This window comes from Sprattus sprattus (assembly GCF_963457725.1).
Source record: "Sprattus sprattus genome assembly, chromosome: 5".
NCBI classification, from domain to species: Eukaryota; Metazoa; Chordata; class Actinopteri; order Clupeiformes; family Clupeidae; genus Sprattus; species Sprattus sprattus.
The window spans coordinates 28,824,520-28,849,619 of record NC_137924.1 but is presented as its reverse complement, the minus strand read 5'-3'; the positions used below and the strand labels follow the sequence as shown (position 1 = coordinate 28,849,619).

Sequence of the window (25,100 nt, the reverse complement as noted above, 5' to 3'; positions counted from 1 at the left end):
AGTAACGCCATCTCCAGCAGAGTAGCCTATTTAGACTGTGTTCCCATTGTAAGGACATTTATTACGATCTGTCTGAGAGTGGGCTGTCAAAGCTAGCATCATCGAAGTCATACAGTACAGTAGGCTACATACATTCAATAAAATGAACCTACATTTGAGTCCAACTGCATGACCATTCTTACCCTACACTTACCCTTACAATAAAGAAGTGATCCTATTTCAACCATAACTTCATTTTAAATAATGTCTTTCTTTATGACATTTAGTTTATAGTTTAGACAGCAACGTTGACATCTACAGTATATTCAACTGCATCCACTACATAATCTCAAACTTTATTTGTTGGTAACTCTCCAAAAAGGCTACCATTAACACATTTCTTAATGAAAAGGAAACATGCATCACAACAATACTTCAGTGTAACCTGTACCTATGTGGAGTGCAATTATGTCTTGCCATTACACTACCCAACAGCCCTACGTCTGCTAACACTACAGAATGCATAATTCCTACGGGCACTGCACTAGTTTTGTATAGCCTAATCTTTATTTTCAAATACTCAAATTATTTCTATTTTGATGGGAATAGGCAGGTGAAACAATGACATTCTCATGATGTGCTATACACAGAAACATCGTTTGGATTTCTTCTACAATAGGCCGAACGACACCCCTGGATAAGGTGTCGAGGGGTTTGAAGCGTACGTCATGCGTGACTGTATGAGCTATGAAACTAGCGATTTAAAAAAAGTTTCAATAAAGAACATGGTTGCAAATATATATGTATACAACCATCTAGCTAGAATGCTACCATATAAGCCAATGGAGTGGTGGCATAAGCGCTAATTGTGCCATAAAACTACTGTTTCAAAGCTTCAGTTAAGACCTACATACTCTCCATTGGTCGCGTAGCACATTTCAGATCAAACCGAGTCATTATAAACATATAAAAAGTTGTGTAGATAGCTTTATTAATGTAAAATATTCCTCGCTTCAAGTAGCCGTGTTTTTTTTTTTGAATTCCCCTTTCTTCCGAACGACGGTCGAACGACGCCCCTGGTGGATTAAATCGCTAAGTGTGAAGTTACTACTGGTCCTGACCACACGTAGAATTCTTCTCAACGAAAGATACACTTAAGCTAAGTGTGGCGTTGGGAAACCCGTCTGCAACGTAGGAATCCTCTTACGAGCAATTTCAAGTGCTTTTTAGGCTAAGTGCGCGTTCGGGAAACGAAGCCCAGATTGACAAGCATAGAATGAGAACGGCAGAAATGACGAGAGATCACAGTGACACAGGCTGTTTTTTTCCGTCATATGTGAAGACTGAGACGTTCATAACATTTTATTCCGTCAATTTGTAATGTCAACAGGTGCACTTCATTGTGGACAGTGGCGTAACTAGCCCTATTCGCATTTTTTTTAATTTTGAGATCGTCAAATTCACACCTAACAATCCCGCCTGTTTGAGTCTATGGTCGCAAGCGCACAGCTCTGTTTGGTCGTAAGTGAGTGAGCCTCGCGAGCGTGCAGACAGACGGTGATAACGTTTAGTAAACAGACTTGGAGCGACCGTCCGACACAAGCTAGTGAAATCTGCCATAATCAGCTGCTGGATATAAAGGTAGCCTATAGCACATGAAGTTTAAATAGAATGTTCTTTGTGAGATTTGTGAATGCCTGATGGAATGGAATTAATGAGTTTGTAATAAACCAAAAAAAAAACTGGAAAACTTTACTCTGACTCTGAGCTTGTGGCCATACCCACGGATAGACGGTTACCGGGGGCTTTGTCCTACCTACCTACCTACCTACCCTAATTTTACAGGACATTTTTTTCCTAGGCCTTATTAAAATGATCAGTGCCCGGGCACCGAAGGTGCGACTCCTCAGTAGAATGATATGCCTAATAGGTGTTTACAACATAAGTTACTAGTTGAGTACTCATTTCATGTAACAGTCACACAGTTACTTTAAATAGTGCACCTCTATGGATCTGTGCTCCCTCCTGCCTCCTCCACATCCTATTCCACATCCTATTCTCAAAAGATACTGGTAAAATTATTAGAATACAGTATGCGGAAATACTGACCACTATACAGTTTGATGCAAATTCCATAACCAATTTTTAAGGCTCATCAAATTAAAAGGACAAAATACTGTTTTGTATTTCAAACACATCGTTTGCATACAACACTGCCCATCCTAAGTATATTTACATATCACCTTTTTATGATGAGGGACCACCTAAAGTACTCTAGGATCTATCAAATGGTGAACTTTAAACTTGAATCAAGAAAAAAAAATGTGCTTCTAATGTCTCAGACTCATGAACTTTACCGCACACATCAGATGTGTATTGGTTGATGACAGAATGTCACGAGATGCAGACAGCAGGTGCAAGGGCCCTTCACTGCGGCTACATTCAAACTTGTGAAGTTATACTTAACTAAGTAGCAATTTAAAGACTTTAAAAATCACCATTCAGATGAAACTTGAGACTAGAGTTAAATCACATTTCTTTAATAATTCTGTTTGTGTGTGTATGGTATTGTCCCTTTCCTTGGGCAGAGCAAGTTCCAAAGCCTACAATCTCCATGGAGTGCATTGATATTACCTGCAACCTGACCTGTGAGGGAAAGACAGATGGTTCCACAGAGTACACCTGGGCTAATGACATTGGTGGCAAGTGGTCTGGATCTAAACTGACTGTGAAGATGACAGACGATGATGTGGTCTACACCTGTAGCATCAGTAATCAAGCGAGCTCGGCATCCAGCAATGGGACAGTCAAAAAATATGTACCGCCTACAACAGATCCAGGTCAGAAAAAGTGAAGAGCGGATGTGTGTTTGTGAGCGCCAATCTTTTTCCATCTTGTTTGCCAAAAATGTATTTTCTTTACTTTGCAGGACCTGGTGAAATTATTGGAGGAATAATCGGAGGATTAATTGCAGGGTTATCTTTGTATGCATGTATTTGTCTGCTGGTGTTCAAAAAAAAGGAAGGTGAGTATCCATAAAATCTTCTGAGACTAATATTGTAGATTCAAGGGGATTTAGGAAAGTTCTGGAATTCTATTCTAACCCCAGTATCAGCTTGCTCATATACACATTAAATGCATTATTACACTGAATGACAATTTCAACATTCCCATTCTTTAACATTCATGAGTATGCAGGCTCTTGGTTGTTAAGCTAATTTGTCTTTTGTGGTGATTACATCTAACAACATAACTGTACATTGCCTGGGTCCCCGGAACAAAAGCAAATTATAGAGGAATGGCAAAGGGTTTAAGATATTGTTTTAAGTTCTTGACAGCATGCATCATTAAAGAGCCTCAAGCAACTATCATGATGTAGGCTCAACAAATAACTTTTGGAGCAGTTACACCTAAACTGTTCAAACCTTTACATGTAATCTCCCTCAAATCCACCTCTGAGGTGGGATCAGGGTGATCCTGATTTTAAGGATCAAACTGATCCAGATTTCCCACTTAAATTTTGAAATACTCAACAGCAGTGTTTAATCCAGATCAAAGGCAGGATTGGATTCCCAAATCTGAATCTGAATCTTCAGGATCAGATTTGCTTTGAAATACCCGTTTTTAGGATCTGATCAGGATTTAATCCAATCCAGGAGGATTAATCCTGTTGGATCATTTTGAAATACCGGCCCCAGAAGACTTGAGCAGCTCCCGGGTTCAGTCTGGTGGCTGAAACGTTATTAAACTGAATATATAGGGACCAGAAAGTGAATGACCAGTTCAGTTTTACCCAGAGAGCCATGCAATACTGCTGCACTCATATTTTGAGTACATGTGTAGTGTGCAGAATCTTGTATGATATGTTACAAACCTGTAAAACTGTTGAAAAATGTTATACAACGATTAGACTGATATTGTGTTTCCATTTAATGAATTTCATTTTTAACTCAAAGGGTGACATTTGGCATTTTACCCTACATAATGTTTATATAGTGTATCTGAGACAACGACAATGATTATTTGTTACTGAATTAGATTATTAAGGTTATCATGACACATTTCAGCTCAGAGAAAAAAAAGTATATCCTCTGGGTGAGATTGTATTCAACAGAAATAATGATGTTGATAATATCAACAACGGGCTCAAGCTTGCCAAGAGGGCCACTCAATACTGTCACATTCATACGTAGAACGTTATGTGTGTGAACATTGCTTCTAATCAGTATTTGACATAGATGTGTTCAGGACTAGGCTATATAGCTGCTATTGTCAGAAGTGATGTTCAGATCAGTTGTTTGTATGTCATCAGAGAACAAGAGTCCTGAAGATGAGGAAAAACAAGAAATGAAAACGACTGGTATGTAACTTAACAAAGTAATAATATTGCAAATCCATGGTACAAGTTATTTATTCCTGATTGTTTGTTTAAGGATGTGGCTAGCAGATCTGATTCTTTTAGTGAAATGCTTTCACTATTTAACCATTTGCCTGGGTGTACAGTATCATTTGCAGGCTAACCAGATACATACCACTTGTTTCATCATGATTTAACATTCTAGTTTTAAAGCTTAACTCAATCCCAGTAACCAAATCCATGGTACTGATTTTTTAGTTTAAAGCAGCACAACGGATCAATAGCTGGGTATTTCTTAGATTAAGGGCCAAATTGGGTTGCTGAAATTTAGAACATTTTAATTCCAAATTTGACTAATTGGTATACATTAAACTATCAGTCCTTTAGTCAGAAGCAACGTTATGAGCAGGGTTGAGACCAAAAGATAAGGGAATTTCAGATTTTTTGCCATTTTCTTAACTAAATGTCAAGTAAATGTGTCATTACCATCACATCATTGAATATAGTCAAGTAGACAAGTAAACGCCATATGTCTCAACTTTTTTTAAACAGTGATGATTTAGATTGTCCAACATTGTCCAAAATATATAATTGTTGGATGTTTTGTAATTTATACATAATTTATTGGCAAAAATATGTATGGTGATGGTGATGACATTACAGTTCTGGTAATGACAGTTTGTGTTGCGGTGATGACAAATCACTTCGTAACCTATAGCAACAAGCTGTAATGTGCTGGTAATGACTGTGCTGGTAATGACATTTTTGCCAAAAAACTAGCCTTACTAGCAAAGAGGATGGCTAAGCAAGTGTAGCTAACTTTCTACGTGTAATATACACCATTTTAACTATTAAAATCATAAAAAATAATTTTAAAAAAAATCAAAAATACAGAAATACAAAACATGTGGTAATGACGCATAATAAGTGCGCATGCCCCACACAAAGAATAAAGAGTAGATTTACTTAATGTTCTGGACATCAAGGCATCAGTCTTGCAGCTTGAAATACATGTGCTCCACTATGATATTAAGTTACCATGGCCACCAAATAAACATTTGATGAAAAAACTGTAGGAAAGTGCCTTTATGCAGAGTGTGATGGTAATGACGGCTAAACCATGGGACAGGTAGAAATGAATCAAAATAAAGAACAAAATGTTAATCTTTGCATGTAGTTTATTAGTTCAAGTAACATTAAATTCATTATGCATATTTTTATTATTAATTTGTGATAAATAATGCTTGAGATATGGCACGACATGTGAAAACTATGGTGGCGGACAACATCAAAGCACAGATATTGTACCACTAAACACCAATAAAATGTGTGAAAATCATTAATAAGAGCAACCATAAAAAACGTCTAGGCTTGTTTTTGTCTATACTAATTAATGGATCTAAAATGTATTAGATTGAATTCATTTTTAATATAATTACACCCTGTGGACTGAAATAGGCCCCAATTCTAAGAAATACCCAGCTATTCGCGTACGGCATGCTAGCAGCTAAAACTAACGAAATCTCTTGAAATGTGCTGACTTTGACATTATGACAAACTAGTTACTCAACGACTGTCCTTACACAGTCAAATATCAAGCAAGTGCGATACAAGACAAAGCAAGACGGCAAATAAGCTACTTACTAGATCTGCAGAAAGTCAACAAATCAGGGCGGCGGGCATCGGCAGGTAAAACTACAGAACGCAGTTATATGCCTAAGGACCCTTGTATCGCAATGGCACGGAGGCGATTCTCCATATTAAAAGTCATTGTACCGACCCAATTTTTTTTAAGCTGTTATTTTAAGGTTAAACTGCTTATCCTAACCCTAATTCTGAAGTATAATTGTTACATAATGGGGCTTTAAGGATGTGGCTAGCAGATCTGATGCTTTTAGTGAAATGCTACCACTATTAAACCAAAGTATAGTATTGTGCAGGCTAACCAGATGCCTAGATGAGGTACTGTTCAGAGACATGGCTTGTCTGATTGTAAATTATGCAAATCATATCTGTACTATACCTTCTCATTAACGATAGCCTACCATAATGATGGAGAGGGTCAATATTTTTCCAGTAGCTGCCCATTCATGAAGTAGCTTAATTAGTAGCCGATTTACTACAGTTTCACTTCACCTGTTGAAAGAAACTCTGATAAAACTGAGAGAAAGAGAGTGCTTTTAGCTCTGCTACTAGACTCACAGTGGATCTATAGTTTCTATATCATTCACGAATATTAACAATAGGCTCAAGGTTACCAAGAGGGCCACCCAATATTGTCGCATTCATGCCTAGAATGTTCTGTGTGTTTTTGATCAGTACTATGTGAAGTTTTCAGTCAAGATTTTATCTTACATATTTTACTGATTCCTCTGAATACCTGTTAATGCACATTAGTGTCTTTAAGTGTACGTTAAAGCGTTTACCGTTGTGTGTTCTCATGCACTCCAAGTGCCTAGGACTACCGTGCAGCGGTTATGCCTACGAGGCTTCTGTTTTTGTTACTAGAGAATCTTTTGTACTGTTGCATTCATACGTAGAGTGTTTTGTGTATGTACATTGCTTCTAATCAGTATTTGACATGGTACATACATGTGTTATAACTGCTATTGTCAGAAGTGATGTTCAAATCAGTTGTTTGTATGTCATCAGAGCACAAGGAGGCTCCTGGAGATGAGGAAAAACAAGAAATGACAAATACTGGTATGTAAGACAACAAAGGAACCTGAATATTAACATAGTAATAATATCGCAAATTCATAGTACAAGTTATTTAATCCTGATTGTTTGTTTAAGGATGTGGCTAGCAGATCTGATTCTTATAGTGAAATGCTGTCATTATTTAACCAAAGTAAATTATAGAGAAATGGCAAAGGGTTTAAGATATTGTTTTAAGTTCTTGACCGTGCATCATCAAAGAGCCTCTAGCAACAATAATGATGCAGTCACTAGGTCTTGTCTCCTGTCAAGTATGTACTGTATATAGGCAATACTAATGTTGTCTCTCATGTAATGGTGAACTATATTTTCAGGAAACATTTGGAATGTTCTGAAGTCAATGACATGCCGAGACCGATGCAGGATATTTATACCTTGCATTAAGGGTAATTGAAAATAATTACACTATTTATTACATCTGTATTATATGTCCACTGAAGTGAATTTGTTTTAGGTAAAGGAACCCAATGACAACATTGGTCCCATTGTCATAAAGTATAACCATGGCATGACACCCATTAATGTCCCCCAGCAACTAGTTGCCAAGCTGTATATGCAATATCTACATAGTAATAATATTGCAAATCCATGGTACAAGTTATTTCATCCTGATTGGTTGTTTAAGGATGTGGCTAGCAGGTCTGATGCTTTTAGTGAAGTGCTGTCACTATTTAACCAATTTCCATGGTCTAATGTATGTTTTGCAGGCTATCCAGACAAATACCACTTTTTTCATCATGAATAAACATTTTAGTTTTAAAGTCCATAAGAATCCCAGTAACCAAATCCATGGTACTGATTTGTTAAGTTTAAGGCTATGGCTAGCAGATGAAATTGAATAGTGAAATGATGTCACTATTAAACCACAGTATAGTATTGTGCAGGCTAACCAGATGCATATGAAATACAGTTTGGAATGAATTACACAGATGAGTTACTGTTCAGAGCCATGGCTTCATTGTCTGATTGTAAATTACCTTGTAATTAGCGTACCATAAGGATTTACAGGGTCAGTATTTTTCCACATGAAGTAGCTTAATGAGTAGCCGATGTACAGTTTTGCTTCAAACGTTGAAAGAAACTTTGATAAAACTGAGAGAGAGAGAGAGAGAGAGAGAGAGAGAGAGAGAGAGAGAGAGAGAGCGAGAGAGCTCTTAGCCCTGCTACTAGACTCACAGTGGGTCTATAGGCTCTATATCATTCACAAATATTAAAAACGGCTCAAGCTTACCAATAGGGCCACCAAATACTGTCGCATTCATATGTAGAATGTTCTGTGTGTTTTTAATCAGTACTATGTGCAATTTTCAGTCAAGATTTTATCTTACATATTTTACAGATTCCTCTGAATACCTTTATCAATATCATTATGTTGTTAATGCACATTAGTGTCTCTAAGTGTAACCATGACATTTGTGTCTCCCAGTGCCTTCAGGAAAAGATAAGGTCCCAGAAGCCGTTCCACTGAGAAGTGTAAATGGTAAATAATTAAAATTATTAAACAAATCCTTGGTACAATTGATTCTTGTCAAAAGCTAAAGATTATTTAGGTGTTCGGCACCAGGCTACATAGCTGCTATTGTCAGAAGTGATGTTCATATCAGTTGTTTGTATATGCAGCGTCTTCAGCATGTCTCTATCTGTATTTGAAGTCAGATAAGGTGTCTCTAAGGTGTTAGTTTACAAAAAGGGCTGGTGTTGGTATAAGTTTTGTTTCTGTGGTTAATGTGGGTTTGCTCTGTATATGGGAAGATGGGCTGTCTTGTTAGCTAATGCACAAGAGCTTTAATCCCATTGCTGGTAATCTAATTAAATTGTGATTGGCTGAAACACCCGGATTTCGCATGAGATGAGCTCCTGTCTCATTTTATAGCTGTGTGTTCAGTTAAAGCTGGGTGCGTTAATGATGTCTTTACACTACAGACTTCTGTATTCACTGACCATGAATTAACAGACATACATACAATTTGTTTCATCATGATCCAACATTTTAGTTTGAAGCCCAACACAATCCCAGTAGCCTATGAAATTTGGAACATTTGTATTCGGGTGACGTTCATTGTAAAAGCAGAGGCAGACAACGCAATAGGCCAGTTACTGGTAGGTTGCAGCCATGGCAAACTGGTGAATTAATATCAATAATTGTACAACAAATGCACAAATGTACTATGTTTGCATTAAATTCCCTTATTATAAATCTTTAACTCAAAGTGCAACATTTGGTATTTGACCCTTCATGCTTGTATGGTGCAGCTGAGACTCCTATGATGGTGATCCATAGCACATTCATATTATTATCATTCCACATAGCAACACAGCCCATATTCATATCATATAGTACATGTCTTATCCAAATCCTACTGAACTGACATGTGATCGTTTTGGCAGGAGACGACAAGCAGGCTGGAGCTAAACAAGATCCATCACCTGAAGGTAAACAAACCGAAATGCCCGTGGTGTCCTTCACTGCTTTTAATCAATATTTCATCACACTGTATAGATGTTGTACACACAGACCATTTGATTCTTATCAAAAGCTTAAGATTATTTTGGTGTTCAGCACCAGGCTACATAGCTGCTATTGTCAGAAGTGATGTTCAGATCAGTTGTTTGTATGTCATCAGAGCGCAAGGAGCCTTATGGAAATGAGGATAATTCAGAAATGCCAAACCCTAATATGTAAGACAACAAAGAAACCTGAATATTTACAGAGCAATGGAGCCACTAATAGTGTCATACAGCTCAATTCAATTAATTTCTTCATCTATTGTAAACTTTCAATAACGGCCAAGTCTCCAACAATCGCCAGCCTTTTATATCCACTGGGTCGAATGTTCTGATGAGTCAATTTGGTTAGAGTTAGCCTCGATATTTCAAGTGGTTGGTTGTTATGTAAGGGATAACGCCCTCGAGCTGTGCAGTTCTACAAAGTTAATGGACGCTGCGGGCAAAGAACTCCCCGACGCGCAGTGGAAAATCTAATTTCATTATGTTATGTAAATTAGATTTTCCACTGTGAAGTGCGAGGGACTTGATGTTTTGGTGTCATCTGTGGACATAAAATTGGCAAAGTATGCACAGGTGATAGTTTTGTAATGTCCCACACTGGATTTAGCGTGCACCTTTAGATACCAGAGCTGGGTGCGCTAATGATTACGTTACAACACCTGGATTAGATAGAGCATAGCATAGCATATTTTATAGTTTTGGGAGTGATCTCTTTACACCGCAGACTTCTGTATTCCCTGACCATCAATTAAGAGATGTACATACCACTTGTTTCATCATGATTCAACAATTTTAGTTTTGAAGGCCAACACAATCTCAGTAACCTGGGTTAATTTGGAACGTTTGTATTCGGGAGACGTTCATTGTAACAGCAGAGGCAGACAACGCAATAGGCCAGTGACAGGTATGATCAAGTTAAGTCCCAACTGTGCCCCCAACACTCTTCAATCCAAAACAACACCCATAGAACAGGGGTCCAATCGGGGTTAACTGTGAGGTGGGCCTCACGTATTTCAGTAAAAGCAGTGGCTGGCTAAATAGACAAATGTCCAATTGTAGTACTCCTGCGGATGCCATTTTGTCCTAGAAGTGGAATTGTTTCTGTCTGGAATTGAGGCGTCTGTGTAATCATTTTCCACATTTCTCTATCAAGAAGCGAAAATGGAGCTCTATTCAACTCCTCCCCCCCCCCCCCCCCCCCGTTCAATGGTTGATAGACTCACTCTCCCACCTGCACTGCATTCATCCTCCCAAACGCCTGCACCTGCATCTTTCACATTAACTTGATTACTAATCGCGCACACCTGTCACTCCACTTTATACAGTCCTCACTTCCCTGTCGGAACTCGTCGAACTACGGACTCAATCCTATGTCCGGAGCTCCCGACGATTAACTTTTTAAAACGTTACCGATTTGTCTTAGATGTTAGAGAATCTTCTGTCTGAGCTACAGAATCTTTTGTACTTTGCCATACTCATTAGGGAATCATCTGTGTTGGGGATGCACCGATCCGATGCATCCCTAACACAGATTAGGGATGCACCGATCCACAATTCACTCCTTGCCTAATTTACTAATTTACTAACTCCTTGGCTATAATCCTGGATGTCGTTGAAGAGACGTTACTTGGCAGAGTGAGAAAGCCAACGATTTTTTTTTTTAAGCAAAAATATTTGGGGGGTATGAAGATCAAACGACACTATCACGTGTCTATTCTGATGCATTGCATTGTCCCAGAGGCCGACAATTTGAGCAAAACCCCCCCTTATACCGGAAAATGACGTATATGCTTTCCTGGCCTTAAAGGTAGAATGACGCAACAGCGCTCCCGGCTTTAAAGGTAGAACAGCGGCAATGCTTTCCCGGCTTAAATGGGTTAAAGAATCTACTGTGTTTTGCCCTTGATTGAGATAATCTTCTTTTCTTAGCCTAGGTGAGAAAAAACTGCTGAGCTTTACCTGAGTAGGAGTGTTTAGTGTTTGGGTTAGTTAATCTTGTTTTCTGTATTGCCCCTGTTCCTCTGGCTTGGCTCTCCCTTATAAAGCCGAGGAGAACTGGTATTGATGTTGGTGAACTGATATTGTGATCATGTTTTGACAGACGACAAAAAGCCGGCTAAAACTGGCCCAGATCCATCTGATGAAGGGAAAGAAAACGAAACGTCTATCATCACTGAAGGAGGTGGGAACTACTTTACATTTTTGCATCTGGCATTTCAGCATCAGTGGTATTTGCAACATTCAAGCTATATTTCATCATACTGTATATATGTTGTACTCACAGACCTTTTGATTTTTGTCAAATGCTAAAGATTCATTTGGTGTTTGACACCAGGCTACAAAGCTGCTATTGTCAGAAGTGATGTTCAGATCAGTTGTTTGTATGTCATCAGAGCGCAATGATCCTGATGGAGCTAAGGATAGTCCAGAAATGTCAAACGCTGGTATGTAAGGCAACAAAGGAACCTGCACATTCACATAGTAGCAGAGCAATGGAGCCAGTATATTTCTAATATTGTCTTACAGCTCAATTCAATTAATTTCTTCACCTATTGTTAACTTTCAATAACGACCAAGTCCCCAACAATCGCCAGCTTTTTATATCCACTGGGTCAAATGTTTTGATCAGTCAAATACATGTCAGTCTGACCTTGGTGGCATTCCTAATTCACAGCAACCACTGCTGCATCCATGGAAAACTGGTGGATAATTATAAATAATTATATAACAAATGCACTTGTACTGTGTTTGCATTAAATTCCCTTATTGTAAATCTTGAACACAAAGTGCAACATTAATGTTTTTGCAGGAGACAAAAAGCCCCCTGGAGTTAACCCAGATTCACCACCAGAAGGGGAACAAACTGAAATGCCTGGGGTGCCCACAGCTGATGGAGGTGGGAACTACTTAACACTGTTACATTGGCATTCAGAATTGTTTACGTTTGTACTATTCCAGTTTCAGTGGTAAAGTGCAAAAGTGAGTGTGTAATGTGTACTGTGCAATGTAAAGAAATGAAATGTGAGTTAACATAACTCAGAATTGGGGTGAGGGGGCGGGACAAGAGTCCAAGACAGGTGGGGGTCCCGGGCCTTGTTAAGAAGGCCAGCTGCAGCTGGGAAAAAGCTGTTTTTGTGGCGTGAGGTTTTGGTCCTGATGGACCGCAGCCCCCTTCCGGAGGACCTCGAAGAGTTTGTGTCCCGGGTGGGAGGGATCAGCTGCAATCTTACCTGCCCGCCTCAGGGTCCTAGAGGCAAACAGGTCCTGTAGAGATGGCATATTGCAGCCAATCACCTTCTCAGCAGTGCGAATGATACGCTGTAGTTTGCCCCTGTCATTGGCAGTGGCAGCAGCATACCAGATGGTGATGGATGAGGAGAGGATGGACTCCATAATGCAGTTGTAGAAGTGCACCATCATGGTCTTTGGCAGGTTGAACTTCTTCAGCTGGCATAGGAAGTACATACTCTGTTGAGCTATAGGAGTGCCTCCTATACTGTCTGTTTCCCCCCATTAGTAAGTTGTAGTGAAGACAAACTATATGCAGCGTCTTCAGCGAATGTCTATCTGTATTTGAAGTCAGATATGGTCTCTTCATCATGTAAGTTAACAAAAAGGGCTGATTTTTGTTTTGTTTTGTTTCTGTGGTTAATGTGGATTTTTTTTTCTGTCTGTATATGGGAAGATGTGCTGTCTGGCTGATGTTCAGCTCCCACTTGAGGTCCTAGGAGATGATGGAGCCCAGAAAGCGGAAGGACTCCGCAGTGTCGACTCGGGGTGATTGGGGTGGGTGGGGCCGCGTTCCTTCTAAAGTCTACAACCATCTCCAGTGTCTTCAGAGCATTTTGCTCCAGATGGTTCTGCCCACACCAGGTCACCAGATGGTCAATCTCCCACCTGTAAGCGGACTCATCCCCACCAGAGATGAGTCCAATGAGGGTGGTGTCGTCCGCGAACTTAAGGAATTTGACGGACTGGTGACTGGAGGTGCAGCTGTTGGTATACAGGTAGAAGAGTTGAGGGGAAAGAACGCAGCCCTGAGGGGAACCGGTGCTTATGGTCCGGGAGTCAGAGACATGCTTCCCCAGCCTCACGTGTTGCCTCCTGTCAGACAGGAAGTATGTGATCCACCTGCAGGTGGAGTCAAGCACGCTCAGCTGGGAGAGCTTGCCCTGAAGCGGAGCCAGAATGATTGTGTTAAAGGCAGAGCTGAAGTCCACAAACAGGATCCTGGCGTAGGTTCCTGAGGAGTCCAGGTGCTGGAGGATGAAGTGAAGGGTCATGTTAACTGCATCGTCTACAGACCTGTTTGCTCTGTAGGCAAACTGCAGGGGTTCCAGTAGAGGGTCAGTGATGGCTTTGAGGTGAACCAGCACAAGGCGCTTAAATGCATTCATAACCACAGAGGTCAGGGCGACCGGTCTGTAATCATTGAGTCCAGTGATCTTAGTTTTTTGGGGGCCCGGAATGATGGTAGAGGTCTTGAAGCAGGCTGGAACGTGGCATGTCTCCAGAGAGGTGTTGAAAATGTCTGTGTAAATGTTCTCCCCACAGACCATTTGATTCTTATCAATACCTTAAGATTATTTTGGTGTTTAGCACCAGGCTAAATAGCTTCTATTGTCAGAACCTGAATATTTACTTAGTAATAATATCATAAATCCATGGTACAAGTAATTTGGAATGAATTTCACAGATGTGTTACTGTTCAGAGACATGGCTTGTCTGACTGTTAACAGGCAAGTCATTTCGGTAATATCCCATCTGGTTAATGTTAGCTGACCATATTAATGGAAATGGGCTGCTATTCTAGTAACCTTCTATTCTTCCAATAGCAGCCCATTCATTAAGTATTTTAATTAAGTAGCTAAATGAATAACCAATGTAAGGTTTTACTCCACCTTTTGATTCTGACTTATCACTGCAACTTGTACCTTGTACAGTGTCTATTTCTCTGTATTTTTTTTTTTTTTTTTTTTTAAATCTAAGCAAAAAAATGTCAAACTAACAATTTATAGGTACAAACAAGACCAGCTATGGAGTTTGTTCCGCCATCTTTTATTTTTAATCTTCGCGCTCTTTAGACTTGGGCATAAACGCGATCTGATTGGCTAGTGCCTGTGCTGTCGTATTTGCATGAAAGGTGCTGTGAGTGAACCGGTGCCTAGCTTGAGAGAGCTCCTGTGGGTAGCTGAATGTGTAGATTGGACTGAAGGATAACGTCTTCTCGATCAATTTATACGTTCGCTAAACTATGTTGGATTTATGTTAATGTGAATTTAAAGGGAATAAATACAATTCTGATTCGGAAGACATTTAAATTTGTGGGAAATATAAAAAAAAAATGTCTTATCAACCAAAGATTTCGCGACCCCCCTGCAGTACCTCTGCGGACCCCCTGTTGAAGACCTTTGGTCTAGAGAGCTTCAGTTAAGACATACAATACTCTGCAACATTCGTGTTGCACAATCACAACTAACCGAGTCAAGGTAGACATAAAAAAGTTGTGTAGATAGCTTAATTCACATATAATATTTCCCACATACAGGCTCCCGAGACGCCGCCATCTTGGTACGATTTCGAATCTGCAGTTAATTCAACTCAAGCCATCTGTCCATCATCGTATAAAGCCCGCCCTGACAATTTTATTGGCTAGATCCGTTTCGGATCTGTGATAATTTCTCCCCAATGGAGCAGTGCCAGACCGAACTTCCAGACCAAAAATGCCGTGGGCGGGGTTCGGTCTGGTATCCAGGCTTCAAAACAATCCCAGTAACTTATGAAATTTGGAACATTTCTATTTGGGTGACGTTCATTGTAACAGCAGAGGCAGACAACGCAATAGGCCAGTGACCGATAGGATCACGTTAAGTCCCATCTGTGTCCCCAACACTCTTCAATCCAAAACAACACCCATGGAACAGGGGTCCAATCGGGGTTAACCGTGAGGTGGGCCTAACGTATTTCAGTTAAAGCAGTGGCTGGATAAATATAGACAAATGTCCTTAGTTGTTTCAGAATCTTTAGTATTTTAACTTACAGGGGTGCAAACTCGGCACCTTTCGTCGATATTCACCTTTTTTAATCCAAAATAGGTCACTTGTGTGATTTGTGTAGATCTGCGATAAAAATATTGGGAGGGGGGGTATGTGGACTGCGAGCTGGCCTGAATATTTTTTTCAACCTTGTTTGTTTGGCCATCCCATGTCATCATGACAGGCACGCTTTTTACGGTAACGTGTGACGTTGGGAAAGCTGCAGGAACGTTATGCTATCTAACGTAGGCTAACGTGCTAATGTCAGACAGTTGGCTGACAGATGCCTTGCAAATCACAACAACCATTTTTGCTGGTTCCAATTACGGTGTTATTGGATAGTACAGTGTCTATTGCTCGGTAACTTTGTAAAAAAATCTAAGCACGAAAACGCCGAAAAACTTACATTTACATAAAAGACATGGTCGTCAGCGGAGTTTGGTCCGGAGATTATCTGTTTATCGCTTCACTGGATTGAAAGTCCATTTTCCAGCTCACTTTTACTCGCACGCCCCCTCATTGAGGCAGAGGATGCATTTGCCTCCCCTTTGTGCTTTTTCTGACAGATCAGCAAGATTAAATAGCTTCTAAACATAAGTGAAATACATTACCTATTCTTTGGATTCAAACAACATATAATAAAAGTGTCTACAAATATTTCAGTGATGGCAAACAATGAGAAATCAAAAGGCATGCGTGCCTGTCCTCGCGACTCGCCTCTGTTTGAATAGGACATGCTCAAATTCAGCGATTTTGTAATAATTATTTGTTTAACTTTTCACTTTTCATGACTTTTACTTTTCATGAAGCTATGCCTCTCCTGACTGCACGTCCCTATGTGTATGTAATGTGGTTGGGTTGGCCTGTGCCCGTGTAACATTCAACTCAGGAATGTTTATGATTAAACTGCTTCCAGAGCACAAAATTGTTTACAACAGCACAAAGTTCTTCATAGATCTAGCCTCTTAATTAAGCTGTCAAAGTGCACCAGATTGATGCATTGAACTTTAAAATGTGCAAAATGTTCTTATATATAAAATATATTCCGCGGGGAGCATGCCCCGGACCCTCCCAGGGGGGTTCGCATTGTTGTCACCTTTTCCATCCCTTATGAGTTTGCATCCCTGAACTTAGTCAGAGTTAACCTCTTGCGTTTAGCCTTAGTTTGAGAATCCTCTGTTCTCTGCTTTAGTCTTTTAAGAATCTACTGTGTTTTGCCCTTGATTGAGATAATCTTCTATGCTTAGCCTAGGTGAGACAAAAACTGATGGAGTTGGAGTGTTTAGTGTTTGGGTTAGTGAATCTTGTTTTCTGTAATGCCCCCTGTTCCTCTGGCTTGGCTCTCCCTAATAAAGCCGAGGAGAACTGGTATTGATGTTGGTGAACTGATATTGTGATCATGTTTTGACAGATGACAAAAAGCCGGCTAAAACTGGCCCAGATACATCTGATGAAGGGAAAGAAAACGAAACGTCTATCATCACTGAAGGAGGTGGGAACTACTTTACATTTTTGCATCTGGCATTTCAGCATCAGTGGTATTTGCAACATTCAAACAATATTTCATCATACTGTATGGATGTTGTACTCAGACCTTTTGATTTTTGTCAAACGCTAAAGATTAATTTGGTGTTCGACACCAGGCTACAAAGCTGCTATTGTCAGAAGTGATGTTCAGATCAGTTGTTTGTATGTCATCAGAGCGCAATGATCCTGATGGAGCTAAGGATAGTCCAGAAATGTCAAACGCTGGTATGTAAGGCAACAAAGGAACCTGCACATTCACATAGTAGCAGAGCAATGGAGCCAGTATATTTCTAATATTGTCTTACAGCTCGATTCAATTAATTTCTTCACCTATGGTTAACTTTCAATAACGACCAAGTCTCCAACAATCGCCAGCTTTTTATATCCACTGGGTCAAATGTTTTGATCAGTCAAATACATGTCAGTCTGACCTTGGTGGCATTCCTAATTCACAGCAACCACTGTTGCATCCATGGAAAACTGGTGGATAATTATAAATAATTATATAACAAATGCACTTGTACTGTGTTTGCATTAAATTCCCTTATTGTAAATCTTGAACTCAAAGTGCAACATTAATGTTTTTGCAGGAGACAAAAAGCCCCCTGGAGTTAACCCAGATTCACCACCAGAAGGGGAACAAACTGAAATGCCTGGGGTGCCCACAGCTGATGGAGGTGGGAACTACTTAACACTGTTGCATTGGCATTCAGAATGGTTTACTGGTGTACCGTTTCAGTTTCAGTGGTATATGCAGCATTCAATCAATATATCATCATACTGTAATAGATGTTATACACACATACCATTTCATTATTGTCAATACCTTTAGATTATTTTGGTGTTCAGCAGGGTCTACACTCTACAGTATTATTTTCAGGCTAACCAGATACCTATGAAATACAGTTTGGAATGGAAAACACAGATGTGTTAGTGTTCAGACATGGTTTGTTTTACTGTTAATTACGCAAGGCATTTCTGTGCTATCCCTTCTGGTTAATGTTAGCTGACCATATTTATGGAGATGGGCTGCTATTCTAGTAAGGTTCTAATCTACGGATAGCAGCCCATTCATTAAGTGTCTTCATTAAGTAGCTTAATGAATAGCGGGTGTAAGCTTTTACTTCACCCGTTGATTCTGACATTTACTCTATATTCATAATTCTCCTCATTCTGATATTTTTAAGCAACTTTGATAAAACTGAGAGAAAGAGAGGGGTCTTAGCTCTGCTACTAGACTCACAGTGGGTCTATAGTTTCTATATCATTCAGTTTCTACACCACCAGAGTGAGTTTCTGGAGGTAGCAAAGCTTCGTGGTGGCTTTTTACTGACTTTCATTAGGCAGCTAGAGTGCCTCCTATACTGTCTGTTTCCTCCCCATTAGTAAGTTGCAATGAAGACATACTATATGCAACGTCTTCAGACGTCTTCTCGTGTGTGTTTGAAGTCAGATAATGTCTCTTAACTGGATTATATAAAGGCAAGATATTTCATTATCATTAAGATCTGTTGTATGTGGTTGTCTGTGACGAAGTGTGCATAGCAAGCTAGTCACATCTAAATCTGTTGAATACAGTTGTTAGCCTTTTAAAGAATCCATTAAAGTGGCCATGCTGAAGGCCCATAGTTGCAAGGCGCTCCTCGCTCTTGGTGGCATGCATGCAAAACATATTCCATAGTTTAAGGCAACTTAAGAGACGTTCTGCTCGTGCTCACAGGAATTTTGAGATATAATTTGTAGAGGGCAGACAGATTTGGGATTGACATGGGCTGAAAACCTGTCCAGTGATTTTTTTTGTACATTTTGCAACAGAAGCTCGAAACTAGAGCTTTCATTGTTTGAAGAACATAGTCTAGTCCCTCTATGAGTGTGTGCGTTTGTAAAAATGTTTCACCAGTTGGTAAAGACGTGTGTTGAACACATCGGTCAAAAGTGATTACACCAGCTAACACTGCTGATTTCAGAATGTATTTGTCATATGTGGGCTGTGGCCATGGGTATACAGCACCCACAGCACCCACTGGAGCTCCACTAGAAGTTCCTTGACTTACTTGATGCAGTTCGACTGTTTAACTATTGAGAGGCAACAGATGACAAAAGCAGGAACCCTCTGGGTGGCTGCAGGAATAGAAAATATACATTGTATTCACATGGGATGAATATCTTTACATGGACCAACTGCATTTGATTAAAGCCCCATTATGCAACAATTATACTTCAGGATTAGGGTTAGGATACGCAGTTTAACCTTAAAATAACAGCTTAAAAAAAATTGGGGCGCTACAATTACTTTTAATATGGAGAATCGCCTCCGTGACATTGCCATACCAGGGTCCATAGGCATATAACTGTGTTCTGTAGTTTTGCCTGCCGCAGCCCGGCAGCCTGACTTGTTTACTTTCTGCCGAACTAATAAGTAGCTTATTTTGCCGTCTTGCTTTGTCTTGTGTTGCACTTGCTTGATGTTTGACTGTGTAAGGACAGTCGTTGAGTAACTAGTTTGTCATAATGTCAAAGTCAGCACATTTTCAAGAGATTTCGTTAGTTTTAGCTGCTAGCATACCGTTAGCGAATAGCTGTTGATCCGTCGTGCTGCTTAAATAGACTACTAACTAAAATGATGCTAAATTCATGTTGTTTCCTTACCTGACATGTTGAAAGTAGATCTGACAAACAATTGTGAACAGCTGTGGGAAAAAGAGGGAGAAAGATGAATATGGAATCTTGTTCAATGAAACAATACAAAACTAACAGCTGTTATACTAAATCATAGCTAGCTTTACCAATTAGGGACTGTGACGATGTGATCGTCCCTACAGGTGAATATGCTCTCTGGCTGCCATTCCATTGAGCCCGGCTCTTTGGTGTGGCAGTCAGAGCGCATGTTTGGCACCCCGTAGACCCGGGTTCGAGTCCGGGCGGGCTGACCACACTCTCCCTTTGCTACAGGGACTACAATTGTTTTCACAACAACCACAACGTCAGCTTTTGTAAAGACATCTACTACCAAAGGTTTTGATAGCCACAATCTGGTGAATAAAATAAACCTGATGTTTTAGGTACCTGAGCTGGAAGGCTAGTGGTACTGAATACTGATACAGGCAAGCAAGTGAAATGCCTGATTCGCTTTGAGTGTGTGGAAATAGTGTTACAGACTAGTTAGAAAGGTAGCCAGTTAGTAGGCTATCCAGTAATTAGTCTTTACATCAGCACTGTCATTCCTGTCCATTTTTACTCCACAAATGAATATTGGTGATACAGTTAATCCGTCATGTCATATAGTTGACTGTGGTCTGAGTCGAACATCATACGTGTCTCCACTGCTACCTTGACATAGGGTGTACTGTATTTTTTCTGAGAAGATGAACTTTTTCCAACTGAAAAAGACACCCTGAGCTGTAGAAAAGAAATGCCATTACATATTTGAAAACACTGTACCAAGCAATGGACAGAGCAAGTAATCCGTCTCCCAAGGGAATGGTTGTGATATTTCAAATGTATCAAGTAACTCAGCTTTCATGTGCCAGTTCATCTTTGCTAAATTGTATGTAGGATATAATGACCATGAAGAAAAAACATTGTGTCTTAAAGTTTGTTATGGCTTCACTTCTTGTTGCAGAGCCCAATTCTCAGGATGAGCGCCTCTGAGCAGGAACGAGCTGAAGAGGAGGAACCTGACTAAGACACATGCAAGCCATTTTAAGAAGCAGTATGATATCTGTGGACTTTGCCCTAGATGATTGTATATTATGTGAGAGACTCTTATTGATAGTAGAGAATCCTGGGCTTTTTTCTGTCAGTGATGTAAACTTGGAGTCTAGAGTCCACATTTCATTCAATAACTTCACAATTGATTCATAACGATAGCATGGTAGTAATAACATATGATAATAACATATATGAATAATTGTAAAAGTAGTATTGCAAGTGTGGTGTATGAGTGAGCCAGCAGTCGGCCAAGTGAATGTCCTCTTTTCCCCTTTTACGAGAAGAGATATTTAGTTTTTGTACATACTTTGCACGTTTCTTTCCTAAATGTGTGTCTGGAGTGTGATTAGTTGAGTATCGATATCCTAAGGTTGAGTTCCACCATGAATTCTGTGAAAAATGTGAATTGTGTGTGAACAGCATTTTTATGTTTCAGGAGAAACATCTGGTGTTACCTATGGATTGTCCCTTTTTATATTCTGATGCAACTCTGAGGTGTCTTTGTCTAAAGTGACTGAACCCCCTCACACTCCCACAGCCCTCTCCCTTCTCCTAAGCACAGGTCATTCTGGGGTCATGCCCCTCTGCCTTCTCCTGGGCACAGGTCATTCTGGGGTCATGCCTGGCCACATTTTAGGGGTGAAATCTATTTAGTGAGTAGAGGGCGTCAGCACATTGGGGGTTGATATCATTTGAATGGCCCGTGCGAGGAGTATAACAGGGGCGCAGTTGTAGAACAATAAGGTGGATCTTCATTAGGTCTCCAGAAATATGCGAAAATGTTATCTCCATTCCAGTGACACTCCCACCTGGGATTGAAAAATATCCTTCCCCTTGCCACTCGGATAAGGAGATACCCCCTATAGTTTAAAGGGCTTCAGATGTGTAAATAGATTATCTATGCAAATTTGTACTTGTCATGTAATTTAAGAATCTATTTGTTTTGGTTGTGTATTATTACTAGAAGTATTGCATTTTGTATGCTTCTATTATTGACTCATTGCATAATCATGTTAGAAAAGTCTTTGAATTTGAATGGTATTCAGAAATGTTATTGTAAAGTATTGTTCATTATTAATCTGTAGTATTGTGTAGTTACTAACTTTTAGTAGTTACAAGGAATCTGTTGTATCAGGCAGTAACTGGGCAGGATTTATTCTAGGCATGGCAGGGTTTGATGGTTTGACACACACAAGTTACTGACGGTGCCAGGCTAGTTAACTGGAATATGTAACAGATAATGTATAGTCCGGCGGTCATTTTCGAAAAAGAAATCCAGACGGGACAAACAGGAACATCAAAGAGGGGAGAATTATCTGATTGCTTGTATGTGGTTCCTTTGTTTTTCTTCTTTTTTGGGGCTTTTTCACTTTAATGAGATAGGACAGTGAAGGTTTGGAGAGGAAATTAAATGGAGAGAAGAGGTGGGGAGTGGGATCGGGAAATCACCCCCGTGGGCGTTCAAGAGCGTATATGGTCGGGGCTACTGCTTGCACCACAGTGCCCCCCAGCATTTCTATAAAAGGAACTTTTCTGGGCTTCAAGGCACTTCAAGATTGTGAACCAAATGTCTGTTAAGGATTTGGAGTACAAACGTTTTTTTTTTTTTTTTTAATCGATCCAGTAATTGCTTCAAAATCAACCTAAATGCAATGTCTGCTCCGGAGGCAGAAGCCCTCATTGCCACTGGCAGCAGTGCTCGCTGCTCGCTTTGTTTGACGTCAAACGCGTCGAAAAAGAGAGGGAATCCGCAGTGGAGAGCTCAGGCAGATAATCAGTGTGCTGATGTCTGAGTTTTTGGTCTTTATCATTCTAGTTTATTTTAGAAAGACCTTAGAATGAGTTTAATCATCCAAAAACCTTCACCAATGATTTAAACAGAGAGAAATATTGTCGCTATGTATGCGTTAATATGCTATGATTTTACTGGTCTGGCCCACTTGAGATCAAAGTTGGCAGTATGTGACCCCTTAGCTAAAACTAGTTTGACACCCCTGATCTTATCAATCTCACTTGGGCACTGGATAAGACAGTCATACATTGAACCTTTGGCCGACTAGACTTCATGAAAGAACATCAATGATACATACAGTAGGCTGCAAGTTAGATGATCAGTTCTTACTGTCAAAACTCAAAAGTGCACTGTTGCTGTTGTTTTTTAATATGATGTTCTATTTTTGTATGCCAAAGGCACGTTTTCTCACACAAATACTGCCATTATGCCATTAAGAAGGAGCTCTGTATTTCTACCTGTCGTTGCCAGACAACATATCCCATGTCCTGTATTTTGTCTTAATTCAAAGTTTGTGCTATCAGAGTTAAAATATGCATAGGTGGAACACACATCATGTGAGACCTCCGATGCAGGAATCATGTAAAGATATTTAGGTATTGATACAGAAGCATCACAATCATCCATGTTATCCCCTCCATCTGTTTCGATGTGTATTGCTGTTCAGACATTTTCCAAATATTTTACTCAGGCATCTGTTTTGTTTTTCTTTTTTTTTACTACTCTTTTTTTGGGAGCTATGAAAAGACTGGCAATTGTCTTTATGTTAATAAAGTTTTTCCCGGTATATAATTTACATCTTTTGTTTGTTTGTACAATTTAAAAGCAATCACAGACTACTGAATTGTACTAATTAACCCAGCACAACAGTAAACTTTAATTTAAATAGTCTCTGTCTACACACACAGAAACACACATACTGGCACAGACACACACATCCTGGGCCCATAGTCTATGTCTTCACACACAGACACACAACTACTGGGCCCTAATTTCAATTAATGGGCAACACACAAAGTTTGTTGCGCGTGACCTTAAACTATTTTATTAACTAGGCACTATTATTTTGCTAATTTCATAACCCATGCAAACGTGATTGGATTAGTGCAATGCTGGGGTGTGTCGATGAAGGCGTGGGAGTTCCATACCTTGTTCTGTGAAACTTCAAAATGATTTCATGTTGGGCAGACCTCTAACACAAGAACCTGTCTCCGTCTCTGGTGCAAACCACTCAGTTCGCAAACAAGACACACGAAAATGTCCAAATTATATTCACATACTTAAACATGTACGCACACATTCCTTGATGCTGATATTTGTATATTTGGAGGCACCCATTTGCCTTGTGTCCACCATCAGGCCAGCACGAGATGGGGCCGTCTTTAGGCCAACTGGGACTAATGACCTGGAGCCTCAAGCCATTAGAACAAAAACCCGTTAGTGGTTCTGCTGTTGGGCCGACAGCCCCGCAGTATTGCCCTAAAACCTGTCCCTAACATGCTGCCTTGGTGTAAATGCCATTTCATGAGTGAGTGGGAAGTTCAAGTTGAGGGGTCATGCCATTGTGTGGAGGCCATGCACCTATCACCTACAGCTAGGGATGCATACCTAAACCCACTTTCAGGTTCAGGTCCGAATTCGAATCCAGAGGTTTAGGTTCAGGTCCGGACCTAATAAGTCCAGACCTGAACCCATGGCATATTTGAATATATGAACTGTTTAAAGTATACTATTAATATAAATACATACAAAATATTTGGCTTCAAACTACAGCTTTTTTCCCCCTTCAAACTATGAACATTATATTTACTGTAAACAACAGTTTATAGTATACTTAAATAAATATAAATAAGTACAAAAACACACACACACTCTGCACACACTACAGCTTCAAACTTATTTTGCAAAAATATGAGCATATGACAAAGTTTATATTGGGAGCAAGGGCAGTTGTAAATGTGCCCCACGAAATCTGCCTGGCAAAAAAATACAAAATAATTCATACAGATCATACTTACACCACTAACGTTACTGCTAGTTAGCTACGTTAGTTTTCTACTGTTTTGGAAGCAGCCCCTGTGTTTCATGTTGCAGCCAGCACCAGGTCTCCCTACTATCTCTGAACACACACTTCACTGACACAGACAGCAGGCCTCTGAGGACACACTGACACAGACAGCACCAGGCTGAACTACATGATGGGAAGGGTGGTATAACCACACGAGAGAGGAGGGCCTTAGTCACTGCATATTTTCCAGCCATGATTATGCCATAACTATTACTACCCCCTAATTTTGAGACACTACTGTTACTGTTAAGTAAAACGGTACTCTCTGTTCTCTAGTTTGACCAGTTGAGGAAAGTTATGGGGGGAAAGATTAAGGATATAAAGGCAGTAGAAGTGCCACCAATTTAGCCTTGAATACTGAGCAGAAGAACCACTTGGTACACTTAAAAAACTGAAAACAGTTTG

At 39.9% G+C, this 25,100-nt stretch overlaps 1 protein-coding gene across 2 annotated transcripts in view; it reads left to right on the top strand.

The window, feature by feature from the left end:
- Window positions 1-23,413, top strand: part of LOC308365158 (uncharacterized protein) — a 38,012-nt gene extending 14,599 nt beyond the window's left edge. Inside the window, exons 4-17 of one of the 2 annotated variants that reach the window (XM_080838502.1) lie at window positions 2,568-2,819; window positions 2,909-3,004; window positions 4,292-4,339; window positions 6,989-7,039; window positions 7,369-7,440; window positions 8,481-8,534; window positions 9,443-9,487; window positions 11,664-11,744; window positions 11,956-12,006; window positions 12,372-12,458; window positions 17,009-17,089; window positions 17,299-17,349; window positions 17,715-17,801; window positions 20,747-23,413. In XM_080838502.1, the coding sequence (XP_080694628.1) occupies window positions 2,568-2,819; window positions 2,909-3,004; window positions 4,292-4,339; window positions 6,989-7,039; window positions 7,369-7,440; window positions 8,481-8,534; window positions 9,443-9,487; window positions 11,664-11,744; window positions 11,956-12,006; window positions 12,372-12,458; window positions 17,009-17,089; window positions 17,299-17,349; window positions 17,715-17,801; window positions 20,747-20,775 (1,085 nt within the window). In that variant the 3' untranslated portion in view covers window positions 20,776-23,413. The remainder of the gene's footprint in view (window positions 1-2,567; window positions 2,820-2,908; window positions 3,005-4,291; window positions 4,340-6,988; window positions 7,040-7,368; window positions 7,441-8,480; window positions 8,535-9,442; window positions 9,488-11,663; window positions 11,745-11,955; window positions 12,007-12,371; window positions 12,459-17,008; window positions 17,090-17,298; window positions 17,350-17,714; window positions 17,802-20,746) is intronic. The other variant, XM_080838503.1, reaches the window with a different exon arrangement.
- Window positions 23,414-25,100: the final 1,687 nt, after the last annotated feature.